The 13,197-nt window shown below is 43.5% G+C and overlaps 1 protein-coding gene across 1 annotated transcript in view; it reads left to right on the forward strand.

The window, feature by feature from the left end:
- Window positions 1-4,442: 4,442 nt before the first annotated feature.
- Window positions 4,443-13,197, forward strand: part of TXLNB (taxilin beta) — a 32,604-nt gene continuing 23,849 nt past the window's right edge. The window contains exons 1-3 of the mRNA XM_064708294.1: window positions 4,443-4,502; window positions 9,351-9,767; window positions 11,696-11,787. Of these exons, the coding sequence (XP_064564364.1) occupies window positions 9,365-9,767; window positions 11,696-11,787 (495 nt within the window). The 5' untranslated portion in view covers window positions 4,443-4,502; window positions 9,351-9,364. The remainder of the gene's footprint in view (window positions 4,503-9,350; window positions 9,768-11,695; window positions 11,788-13,197) is intronic.

Genomic DNA, 13,197 nt, shown 5'->3' on the forward strand with positions numbered 1-13,197 from the left:
TCCATCCAGACTGGCCTTGAACACTTCCAGGAATGGGGCATTTACAGCTTCTCTGGGCAACCTGTTCCAATGCCTCACCAACCTCACAGTAAAGAATTTCTTCCTCATATCTTATCTAGATCTACGATCTCTCAGTTTGAAGTAATTGCCCCTTGTCCTATCATTATCTGTCCATGTAAAAAGTCACTCTTTCTCATTTATAAGCTCCCTATAAGTACTGGAAGGTTGCTATAAAGTTTCCCCAGATCTTCCCTTCTCCAAGCTGAACAACCCCAATTCTCTTAATATTTTTTCATATGAGAGGTCCTCCTACTTTTTGTGGCCCTGCTCTGGATTGCTCCAACAGGTCCACACCTTTTTTGTGCTGAGCTGGGGAGGTGAGGTCTAACAAGGGCAGAATAGAGAAGAATCACCTTCCTTGACCTGCTGTCCACGCTGCTTTTGATGCAGCCCAGGATGTGTTTGGCCTTCTAATGATGTTTATAAAATAACTGACTGAAACAGTGGTATTACAGCAAGTGGTTCTGTCCCTGCACATTATAATTTGAAAAACCTGTATCTGTCAAAAAATAAACCAAAAACTGTTCAGGGGGAAAGCCATGAAAAACTCATTCAAATTCTTAGAGAAGCTCCTGCACAAGAATAAAAAATTATACTCTCACTGATACAGAACTGGCACTGAAGTTGCAGACCATGGCAGTCCACTGACATCTGCATCCCTGTGTGTGACCGGACTGGAAATGCTAGTCTCCAAATCTCCTTCCGCTGTTGGCTAATAGGGTCATGGAGGAGAGCAGCTAGAAGTTGCAGAAGGGGTGCAGACAGCCCTTTCCTTGCCAGTGCAGAAGGCAGGAGAACCTCTGCAGCCTCTTTGCCTTCTGCCAAAAGACTGGCCTGCAGGACAAATCAGTCTCTATGGCTTCCAGGGGATATTGGGGCTTCTGCAGAAACTAAGTGTTCGTTTAGGTGGTAGAACAACTAAGGCTTGCCATTGCTTGTGGTGAAAAATAAACCCTCAAAACTTTTTCAAGTAGTTTTATCCAACACAGTACTGCCTTCATTGTCGGCATTTTTTAAAGCCTTTGAGTATTTGAGAGAGAGACTCTAAACATGAACCATCAGTCTTTTCACCTAAACTATCCCATGGAACACAAAGCAATATTAACGCTGGATGGAGTGAGGAGAGGAGGGAGCTGGTGAGAGCTGAATGTTGAAGCTGTGGAAAATGGCCTAGGCAAAGAAGGGAATAGGTATGTCAGGAAGATAGGAAGGAAACTCAAAAGCTTCAATAACATTGACCTAATGATGAACTTGTCCTTCCATTTGGTGAGGCTGAACACGTTCTCTACTATATAGAGCAAATGACCAATACAGGTAGAAGTTTTTTTCCTCCCCTGGGAAATCTATCCTTCAATAGATTTATGCTGATGATGATTATGTTTAATCCAGAAATAGACAGTTCGTTTATGATTCCCTATGACCCTCGTGGAAATGCCAGTGTGCAACAAAGAGAGCCTAGGTTTATTGATATGCAATCCAGCTCATAGCTGAACACATCTGTAAAATAAACTCAATTTTGTTCCTGCAAATTCTCAAGGAGTCATCTAGCTTTAATGTGAGGAAGGTACATTTCTCCATTTTCTCATGTATTAGGGAATGATTTCTTTCTCTTCCCCAAAACAGGGACATGAAATGCCTAAAACATTGCAAAAGCTGAGACCTCAGACACTGTGCTTCACAGGTCCAAGCTAAAACCTCAGACACTGTGCAGGCTCCACAGAAAGCACTTTCGGTCCACTCTCTCCTGAGCTTGACAGATGTAACCATCCCAGCATGCAGAATCCAAGTGCCAGTCAGTTGGCTGTCCTCAGCATTTAAATTGCCTGCATGGCAGTTTCAACACACTCCTCTAATTTTTTTCTCTCTGAGTTTTCTTTTCCATTTCCAAGACAGTTATTTCAATTCACAACCCGGAATCCAGCAGATCCCTTTTAATCTTCTGAAGCTACACCCACATACTCCCCACAAACTTAGTAATACTGATTTTATCTGTGTTTTTCTATTTCCTGACTCTACCAGAGACTGCTTTATTTACTTGCATATTTAGGAACAACTCAGAATGTGTGGCTTCGTACTACTTGTAGCTGATTTTTATAATGATGACCCCAACTAATTTCCCGTTATCAGTGCATTCTGATGTCTCAGGGACACGATCAAGTTCCCAGGGCCCAGTGAATCCCATAATTTCATTTGAGCTGTTATAAGGGTTTCCATGCATGCAGTGAGACTCTTGCAAAAATATGTAATAGCTTTAACCCCAGTGGAAGAGAGCAAAGCTGAACCTGTCTTGCCTTGTGTTTGCCAAGGAGTGAGACTATGCCAGAGTGAGTTTCTACAGCTCAGCTGTTACTTAGCTCCTTGGTAGCTCAGTTGTGCATTTTGATCTCAGAGCTGATTTTATTTCAAAAGAAAAATGAATAGGGACTGGAACAGGAAAATTCTTCAGTCAAATCAGGAGGAGCACAAAGAGTCCATACAAACATTCTTATTTTCACTGGTATTCTGATCTCTCACACTGCCTGGTCACAAACATCCCCAGATTTTTATCTTCTCTCGAAATATATCCAGCCAGTTTCCAACCCTCTCCAAAATATTTTCTACAGAAGCCCCTGACCTTGCAAGCTCATGCCTTTTCTTTGCCCCTAAATCAGTGACTTCCTCAGGAATTCTACCAAGTCACCACCAGTGTCTGCAGAAAATTGGAAGAACTGATTTTCCCTGAAGCCACAATGCCCATGCATACCCAGATTGTAGGAGCTGCCTTTTCAAAGTAGAGAAATAAGACTAATGAGAAACCACCTCAAACATGAACTTTTTGCCCCACCATCTCCACAAACATAGCAAGACTTTAGTCCTCTCCAGTAAAAGTCTGAGATGCTGCTAACATACAGACTATTTCTGACCCGATAGTTCTTGATACTGAGCTGCCCAGTACTGCTTTCTCTGACATCCCCTGTAAATCAGGCACAAAGCATTTCTGGTTCTTCTGTTGCCATGGATCAGTCTGAAGCTTACTCCAAATCATTATAGTTTTGCCACCCTTTGTTCTGAGCCTCTTTGTTTTTAAGTGGAGACCAAGTCCCATATCTCTTCTCACAGTTCTGGCTGCCACTTCAGTACCAGCCTATCATTTCTCCATTGTTTGCATATCTGTGCATTAAACTGACCTACATCTCCTTGTAGGGAGTGGGTAGCAGATGGTGCTTAGGTGATATGGCATCTCAAGATGGTGCTTGAGTGGCTTGTGGGTCACAAAAGTGGGAAATGCTGGTTGCTGCATAAGCAGCATGCAGCTGAGTTCCCTGGTGAGCATTCTGCTTTGCTTGTATCAACAACTTTGGGCCAACGTGATCCAGCACAGTCACATGCAGAAAGTGGGTCAGGCAGGTTATCTTGGCTTCAATATTTATTTGGGAGCTGCTGGAACTGGGGGCAGCTACACCACTAACCTCTTTTAGCATCGCTGCCTTAATGGAAAAGTTGATCAATTCAACAGAGGAGCGCCATGGTGGCTGGCACTGGAGCACTTGTCCTGTCAGGAGAGGTTGGATGTTCAGCCTGGAAAAGGGACAGCTTTGGAGGAGATTATCAAGAAGATAGAGACAATCTTTGTAGGAGTGTATAGCAGGAAGACAAGAGGTAACAGGCACAACCCGGAACAAGGGAAGTTAAGGCTAGGTAGAAAGAGAAACTTTTTCAGTGCCATGACAGTCAAGCCAGATAACAGGCTTCCCAGGGAGGTCATGCAGTCTACATCCACGGAGGTTTTAAAGAGCAATTTAAAGCCCTGAGAGACCTCATCTGAGATCACAGCTGAACTTCCTTCAAGCAAGAGCTTAAACTAAAGACGTCCTGTGGTTTCTTCCAGCCAGTCAGTCCATGATTAAGAATCAGTCTGTTTTTAAAAAAAAAACTGCCCAAATCCCAGGCTGCAAAGGGCAGTCACAGCTGGGAGTTCACATTATGGAAATCCATCCCAGTCTTTGTGGTAGACACAGAAAAATTCAACCAAGTTCGATCAATCCATTGTCAATACAAATTTCACACAGCACAACGCCTCAAGTCATTGAGGGGTTAAGACTTAAATTTGAGGGGTAGCAGCTGTGTAAGTATCCTTCCTTTCTTTTTGGGCCCTCTTTCTGAGGGCCCAAGTCTCTAATCTCTCGTGCTATCTCTGTCAGAGCAGGGAATAGCCAACATAGCTGGCTCATGCTGCCAGCCAGCAGGCAGCTTCCCCTGCGCCTATCAGAGACAGTCCCTGCACAGTGCGCACTCAGTCCCTGCACTGTTTGCTCCTCCTGTGTCACTCTGTCCTTCCCGCCTCACTCCGGCTTCCTGTCTCTCTTTCCTCAGTGCCAGGAGTACAGAACCTGTTGCTGGAGTGCCCTTGTCTGAGTTTCTGCCTGGCTTTTTTCCTCTGCTCAGATCTTCTCTTTGCTGCGGTAAGTCTGATGAACAGCTCCCTTGCTGTCACTGCTTGGTGACATGGCACAAGGGCTTTAATATAAGTACTTCTCTTTGGGAGCGTCAACCTGCATTTTCTAGGAACAGCCCTAGGAAAGTCTGGGCACCATGTGACATCTGAGGAAAACAGGGAGGTATCCAAGGCTGCTAGTTAAAGAAGAAGTAAGAAATTCTTGTCTCAAGAGTGATCAGAGAAATTACTTTGAATTGATACTGGGGGGCCATGAGTGGTCTGCTACAACAGTGGTCAGGGTTCAGGTGCCACGTGAAAGGTGAGGCAGGAGGCTTCAGAAAGCCTCCAAATCTGGTTCTGAGCCTGTATGGAAAACTGCCACGATACCTCCAAACTTTTGTTCCGTTTTGTACTAGGAAATGGCACATAAACCATAAAGCTATTCAAATGCAGTGGGTAGCTGATAGAGCTGGTTTTATCTCTGCTTTCTAAAGTAACACATAGGGCACTGTCTGTCTGGACTGTGAAAAGGTACTTGTATTTTTCTGGAGGGTGATCAGAGCTACAGTAGCAGGGGCAATTCCAGAGTTTAATGTTTGCTGCTTTGAGGTGTCACTGCAGATCAATCTGGTGTTATATAAAGATAAAAAATCATAATTTATCAACATGTGTTGGCTGCTGCAAATATACGTAAAGCTTTGTTTTAGAGAAATGTGTGTGTATGTGAACTTTGAGCATAAAGTGCTAAATACCATCACCCATTTTAGAAGAGCTTAAAATAGCTCCTGGCTGCAGAGCAGGTGCCATGTGTCCTTCTGCTGAATATAGGGGGATGCAAAAGCTAAATATAGACCAGTCTGTAAACCCTCTAGAAGTTAAAGCTGCAAGAAGGAAATCAGGAAGCAAATCCCATAAGATGGAAGTGGAAGCACACTGTTTATAAAAGATAAACAAAACTCTGTGACAGTCTTCAAGGCAGCCTGTAAGACAAGCTAAGAAGAAGATATTTAATTTGTGTTTTGATCATGCCAGGAGGGTGCCTGGGCAGCAATGCCAGCTCCCAGCAGTAAGAGGTGGGCTGGCACACCCCAGCACAGGAGCAGTTTTCCCAGCAGTAGTGGGATGGCTATTGCAGCTCTGCTAAGTCAGTCCTTGGGCCTTGCCTACTGACCTTTTACTTTGGAAATACAAAGCACCATGAAGGCAAATTGTGCTGTAAATGTGAAATATTGAGGGATATAATTGCAGACAAACAAACTCAGCATGTAACCAGACTGATCTGAGGCATGCACCTCTTGCTGTTGCCTCTGGATGCAGCTGTGGCTAGGCTGTGTGGTCAGCTATGCTGAAAGCTCCATTTCTGTCCCGAGTCTTCCCAAGTTCTTAACAGATGAAGGAGAAGGGAGAAGAGTCTTCCTCACAGTGGGGAGGCAGCAGCACCCTCTGGCTCTTGGGGGTGTTCCCCACTGAAGGAGAGGAGAACCACAGTGACTATTTGTAGGCAGCGACCACAAGTGTCAAGTTTGCATCCAAAACACCAGAGCCAAGAAAGGTGCTGATCTCACAGCTGTGGAACAGGTCCAGGATTTGGGAATGCAGGAGACAAAGAGTAAACAAGATGCAATGCTCAGACTCAGTCAGAGTAGCCAGTCCTCCCCCTTTCCATAAAACAGGATAAGGCTGTGTTGGAAATCCAGTGCCTGGAGGCAACAGTAATGCTAGTAGGAGTTGAAAAACTAAAAAGTTGCCAGTCTAAAATTGGGCAAGTCTGAAAAACCAAGGAATTCCTCTTCTGGACTCTGTCACCTAATTTTTAGGCATTACGTGTTTAAGATAGAGTATAATGTAAACACTTTGGGTCTTGCTGAAATTGGCACCAAAAGTCTTTTATGGCCTGATAAGGGAGAATTCCTTGTGTACATCAAGGTTAAGAAGGCTGGGGTACAAGGGAGAACTGGGGCCAACTACAGTAAAAACTCCCAGCATCGAAGGCTGTAAGCAGGCAACTCCCTCAACATAAACTGCAGCACTGTGGAAGCTGTTGTGTAAAACAAGGTACAGAAGTCTTCACAGGCATTGCGTTTGTGCTGGAAAGCAGTTCTCAGCCCTCTGGTTTAGTCTGAGGAAGAACAAAATAAAACATTAGGATATTTATTGTGTGTGTAAATTCAACTGCTGGTACGACCCAGTGGGTGGGCACCTTTGGGTTAGAAGTTCATTGCTGTGTATTTCTGGGGTTCCTGCCTGCTCACCATTCTGGGCTGGTGGATGGAAACTCGGCAGTTGTGAATTGCCATGGTTTCAGACTGATTATAGCTAATCCCTTTCTAGCCAGGAATGTATGCTAGGGAAGATTTCCTGCAAAGCCAGCTTGTAAGCATCTTGTGTCCTTGATTCTAATAATCCAGTTTCTCTTTCATTCACCCATGTTTTTCTATTGTTACTGAGACACATCATGCACAGATCAATTGCCACAGTGTATTTAAAGCCTACCAGTCTTTGGAGACATGCTTTGTGATTCACATAAGAGGAAACCTTTAGCCAGAGAGTGCTACCACATGAGTGATGAAGTTGGGAGGCAGCCAAGGGGGAGAGTCAGAGTACAGAGAGAATATCGGCTTGAGCCTTCGTACAAAGAGGGGGAGATAGAAAAGAAATTAATATTTGGAAATGGAGCATTTTGCAGTCCTGCTCTCCCTCTGTGATGAACATATAACAAAAATAGCTGTTTTGAACTGGGATATATAAATATAACAAATATAATAAAAATTTCTGAGTTTTATTCTGCCTAAACAAGAGCTGGTAGTCCTGGGTTTTCTAGCTGATTGATTGCTAACTGCCAATTAGCTCAAATTAATGATTGCAACAGTAAACACTAGCCTGAACATGTCAGAGATAAACACGTATTTTGTGGAGTGTCTAGCTTAGCCTTTACAATACTCTTACTGACCTTGAATTAGTTGGTAGTCAATTAACTCTAGTTTAAAAAGATCACAAACAGGAGGCTAACATTTGTGCTATCTGGAATTATTTACTTAAATTGCGCATATAAGGTCTAGTTTTTCAATGCCAATTGAACTTGATATGACATCAAATCAGATCACTATAATTTTACAATCATTTTGCACTGATATAGCGACTATGGCACAAGGAGTGAGGAAAGAATGGGATATGACTGTGTGACAGATTTGTGAGACCAGGTCCAGATGCATTACTAAACCAATTCTGCTGGCAAGTTGTATCTGTGGGTGCACTGCAGGGGCACGGATTTATAGCTAACAGCTTTCAAGCACTTCCTGAGCCCACTCAAAGCTTTCAATTATTTGCTTGAGAGATGACAACTCATTTGACTATCTTATCTGCAAGCCTGGTCATATAGCTAGAAAATCAAATCTTCAAAAATGTTGCCTTAGTGATGGCCATCACTGCACTTCCAAACATCACTTTGACTGGGGAGAATTTAAGAACACTGAGTCATTTATTACAGTAAACGACATCTCTCTTACCATATAATGCCTCTGGTCATGTTATTTACAGTTTTGAAAGCTGTAGAAATTTAGACACTATAGAAAACATATGTTGCAGCCTGTTTGAGCAGGGAATAAAATGATTTCCAGTTAGCTCCATGTTTTCAAAATCTATTAAAAATAAGAAAGCAATGACTTCACATACTGGAAAGAACCAACCAAGTAAGCTTCTTCCCCTCTTCCCCACTGGCACCATTATAAATTTTATTATTAAGGAGAGGAACAAAAATCAGTCTGGAAAAGAGAGAGAAGGACTCATGGCTGGAAAGAGTCCAGAGTCTGCAGTCAAGAAGTAGTGGGGGCTAGTTGCACGTCAAGGTCCAGCTGTGCCCCACACCTCTGCATTACTTCATGAGAGCAACACAGAGGTGCCAGCAGCCTCTCCCTCTAAGGGGAAGGGGCCTTCACTACTCTGAGTTTTCCTTGTGCCCAGGATGCTCTCGCTGACAACCTCATTACCAGGTCCTGGGTAAGCCAGAGCAGGAGCACAGCTATGTTGGGGGCTCTGTATTTGCCTGGCTGAGTGCAGCTGCTCAAATACCTGAGAAAACAAAAGCTTCCCTTTGCAAACTGGGAACAAATTAGCTGAAATTCACTCCACAAAAGACCATGGACTATCCAGCTGTGTTATGTGTGGTTGGGTTTATTTCATTGTGATTTATTCTGCAGTTTGTACTTTGTCAAAGAAGCTGTCAGCAGCATGTAGCAAGTACAAGAGAAGGGTGGTTTATAGCTGTTAATCTTATTCTTTGCTGTTATTGTGACGGTACCAAACCATGTCTCTTGCAGATCAAGCACCATGCTGGGCTTTCCAAGGGCACAATGCAAATTTCAGTTGCACTGAAAATATAAATAGTAAAATATTAAAAATATTAAAACATTTTTGTGATTATTGACTCAAGATGTGTCAACAGGAGAGAAACAGGAAATGAAACTAATGCAGCTCTGAAGTGAAGCTGTCTATATCTGAACCCGTGTTGCAAGTAAACAGATCAAGAAAAGTAAACATGTGGCAAATATTTTATTCAAGGAGGAAAATGGTATAAGTGACTGGGGTGTCATTTCATGTGTCATTGCTGGCAGTGAGAATTTTTAAGTGTTAGATTTGGGTAGGCTTTTCTCTTGGAAAGTATATGATTTGCCTTTTTCCTTGCAGGCTAATTACCTTGGTTATTTATCTAAGTGTGACATATTTGTCACACCAGAGCCAATGGATGAGCTGCCATCCCAAATTTCACACAAAATCACTCACACGCTGCCCAAGCTTTGGGAACAGCTTGATGGCTAATTCTTTGTATGGCTGGTTCTATGCCTTTAAATTAACCCTCCATTTGTTTTTCTGTCAGGTGCTGCATTAAGCATGGAGAGTGACCAGTCTTCCACCTCACCTGGGCAGGACATGCAGGGGCAGAGTGGGGACAGAGCTGCCCCTGGCCTGCCATCCCCTGCTCCTGCCCCCATGGAGCAGCCAGGCAGCTGGCCCCAAGCAGCCGTGTGTGACATCTCGGAGGAGCTGAGCCGGCAGCTGGAGGACATCATCAAAACCTACGGGTCTGCCACCAGCCTGATGGAGAAGGAAAGCACTGCTGCAGGAACAGACAGGCCTGAGAAGGGAGAGCCAGGCAGCTTGGAGGATGCAGAGTATGAGGATGGAAATGAAGAGAGTGAGAAAGAGAAGCTGGCTCCTGGGGATGCCTCCAAAGCAAAGGAGCCCAGTGGCAACAAGGAGCAGAAGCTGGAGAAGAAAATCCTGAAGGGACTAGGTATTTATTTACATACTCCCATAGCCCTTCTGCAAACACCAGTGAGAAGTCCCTGGTCCTTGCTCTTTACCATGTTAAGTTTCTGGTATGGATGATAGAGACTTCCAGCTACCACTGAAAATAATAGCGACCATTACAACTTTTCCATAACTGATGATTCTTTTTGGCACTACCCAACATGTAGGCTATATCAGATATTAGTTCTTTAAAAAAAAAAGAGTTGTATCACACAGCACTGATGTACTTCTGAGCCACCCACATTGGTTAGCCAGAGCTGTCAGTCCAATGACACACTGCACAGAGTCACTTAGATGAAGGAAAACCTAGCCTCTCATCTGTACCTTGGTGCATGTTTTCTTCTCCTGTCTGCTTAGATATGGCTACTCACTGGTCGCAACAGTAATAATGGTGCTACTGTGTGGCATGGGGACCTGCAGAATAAATTTACTGTCATGCCCAGGTTGTTTTTCATTTAGTAAATGCCTTGACTAATCATATAATATAGATGAAATAAGCCAATACATTTGTTCTCTAACACCTCAGCCCTGGCAGAGCTGTCAGCTGAGCTAGAAAGAAGTCTTAGCAAGCTTTTGAATACATGTACTTTCAGCTGGGCAGCCACTAGAGAGCAATGTAGTTACATTCTAATCTAATATAGATGTAAATTATTTCCCTTCCTACATTTAATTCCAGCCAGTCTTCGAGCCTCTCCTTTGCATGAGAATCCAAACCCAAATGCACACTAAGCCTGTAAATTAATCACCATAGACATTCTCACAGACAAGGGACTAAGCATAGGACACAGCATGGATTTTTTCCCCTCAAAAATTCTTTGAACGTCCAGAAGAAAATTCCTCAGTTTCTACTGCCTTGGCTTTGGTGCTGTTACCGTACTTCATCAAGCTCAGTGAAAACCCTACCAACACACAGTGCTCCGTCTGCCCTTGTGACAGTTTACACCAGGATTTGATTTTAGCTCCATTTATTTATGCTGATGCTGTGGAGAGAGTTTAGCGTGAAATAAAGGATTTTCTCTAGAGACAGTACTCCTGGTCTGCACTAGAACTGAAAATGTAGAAAATGTCCAGCCCAAAGCAGATTTTGTCTAACAGTCTCAGGAAGGAGGAGCATTTGGAAAAGCATGTCCAAGACCCTGGGACCACAGGCAGTCTTATCTCCAGGGATGTCAGAGACACTTTGTACTTCATGAACAGCAGTGTTCAAGTCCCAGCTCATACCTGGGGCTGAAATTAAAACTGAGAGGTATCAGAGGAGAAGCAATACCTGAATGGCTGTGCAGTGATTTGGCTTTGCACACCCAGGGAGTTTAATTAGACTCCCTCTGGAATACAAACTTTCTCCACCAAGTCAGGGAACTGATTTACACAAGTATCACATAGCCCAGACCTGGCTGGCAGCACCTACCACCCTCTGATTGTTTACTTCCACACTATAGTCTCTATATCTAACTTAATATTCTTCATGTCTTGTGTGGGTCTATCAGCAAAGGAGCTGAATACACCAGACTTGATCCACTTTCACTTACAAAGAGAGCTGTTCCTGAGCCTTTGGGGTCCAGGCACTTCTGTCCTATTTCAGTCAAATGTGCCATGTGTCTGACCTAATCATCTTGCAAAGACATTGAAAGGAAATCGGATCACACAGGACAAAAGCATCTCACAGACAATGTTTTTGTTAGAAAAAAGCCCATTACTGAGGTGTGAAATGGAGGAAATTCCTAGCATGTTTGTTCTCATGGGGCAAAGAAAGACTCAGAAACTTACAGTAAAAATTGTTCCTTTCCTTCCAAAATTCCTCATTTCAGCCTGTGTTCTTACAGGCCCAACCAATTTCAAACAGCCAATTTCATAACAGGACATCAACTACAAACTATGCAGCATCAAATCTCTGCTTCCTCTTTTCCTAAGGAAAAGAAGCCACCCTACTGATGCAAAGTTTGAATAAGATGAATACTCCAGAAGAGAAGCTGGACCTGTTGTTTAAGAAGTATGCTGAGCTGGTGAGTACAGTGTTGGCTCTTTTCTGTACAAACTGCCTACACAAGAAGGTATAACAAATACATGACATGCAGCATGGTCAAACCTCACATACCAGCAGTGTCTCTACTCGTGAGTTCCCAATGCAGCTGTCATAGTCAGATAATTATGGGTAAAAAAAGAGGAAAAAAGTAAAAAGTGAGGAAAACAAGATTTGGGACAGAAAGTTGATGAGGCAGAATATTTGTACTTAAAAGCAAATCTACCAAACTGACCCACATTGGAGACTGGTGTCTAGGCTCCTGCCTTCACCTCCTGCAAGGAGTTTTGCATGTTTCTGTCCCAGGTATTGCTTTAAATTATGCATTGGTGATTTCATCCAAATGAAAATAATACAGGATTTAGAATAAAGCTTCCTGTATTAGGAAGCAGATAATAGACAACTGAGACTAATTGTAAGAGAACCCACAGCACAATCAAATGAAGAGTGAAAGCTCCTGCCACCATAATATCACTCCTGTAACAATGCCACCTACCTGACTGTTCTTTCCACACTTAAGATGGGTTATTTTCAGATGAAGGGATATTTTCCTTTGTAGTCAAAGGACTGTATGACCATAAGCTGTGGAAATCTTACAAGTGACAAGGCTGCAGCATTTTACGCTTTGTGGAGTGCTGAAAAACGTGTGAAGCAGAACATTGACTTTTTAATTGGTTTTATGCACAGATGTGTCCATGTCTCATAATAATGTGAAGTGAAATTTAGCTTTCCATTTTTCATGTAAAATCCTCTGATTTCATAAATTGGGTTCAGGCTGTTCATAGCCTATCTCATGCTTAAAAGGACTTCATGCTCTCAGATTAACTGAAATAGGTCTTCTTCCTCTACAAAGTACTCTCCACTGCATTCAAATGGCATTGCAGCACTGCATAAAACAGGGACTGGATTGCCAGCAGCCCATGCAGGAGAAAGGTGCTAAAACAAAAGTACTGAACACTTGTTTCTGACGTACTGTGCAATGTCACTGAAATAAATCATTCCTTAAACACAACAAAAACCTCGTTGGAGACAGGCTCACCCTGCTCACTTGAAGCGGCTGAGGGGCATGCGGTGATTAATGGCTTGTCAGCAGCTGGCTGTAGCTGTGACCGCTCTCCCTGCTCCCTCTTGTCCATCCCCATCACACACTTGGGATCATGTCTTGCTTTTGCTGAGCTGTTTTCCAGCCAGATCAGCTCCCTGGTCTGGTGAGCCGTGTGGTGACAAGCACTTGTTGCAGCACAGCTCCCAGGAAGGTGTAGGCATGTGACAGATGGAGCTGGGTGCTTGGCAGTGCTTCCCTCGCTCCAAGTAGCATTGGGGCTGGCTGTAGCTGGAGAGGCCACGCAGCAATGTTATGTCCCTGCCAGCCCATGCCCTGGCACAGTCTGTA

Source organism: Zonotrichia leucophrys, chromosome 3, assembly GCF_028769735.1.
Source record: "Zonotrichia leucophrys gambelii isolate GWCS_2022_RI chromosome 3, RI_Zleu_2.0, whole genome shotgun sequence".
Classification (NCBI taxonomy): domain Eukaryota; kingdom Metazoa; phylum Chordata; class Aves; order Passeriformes; family Passerellidae; genus Zonotrichia; species Zonotrichia leucophrys.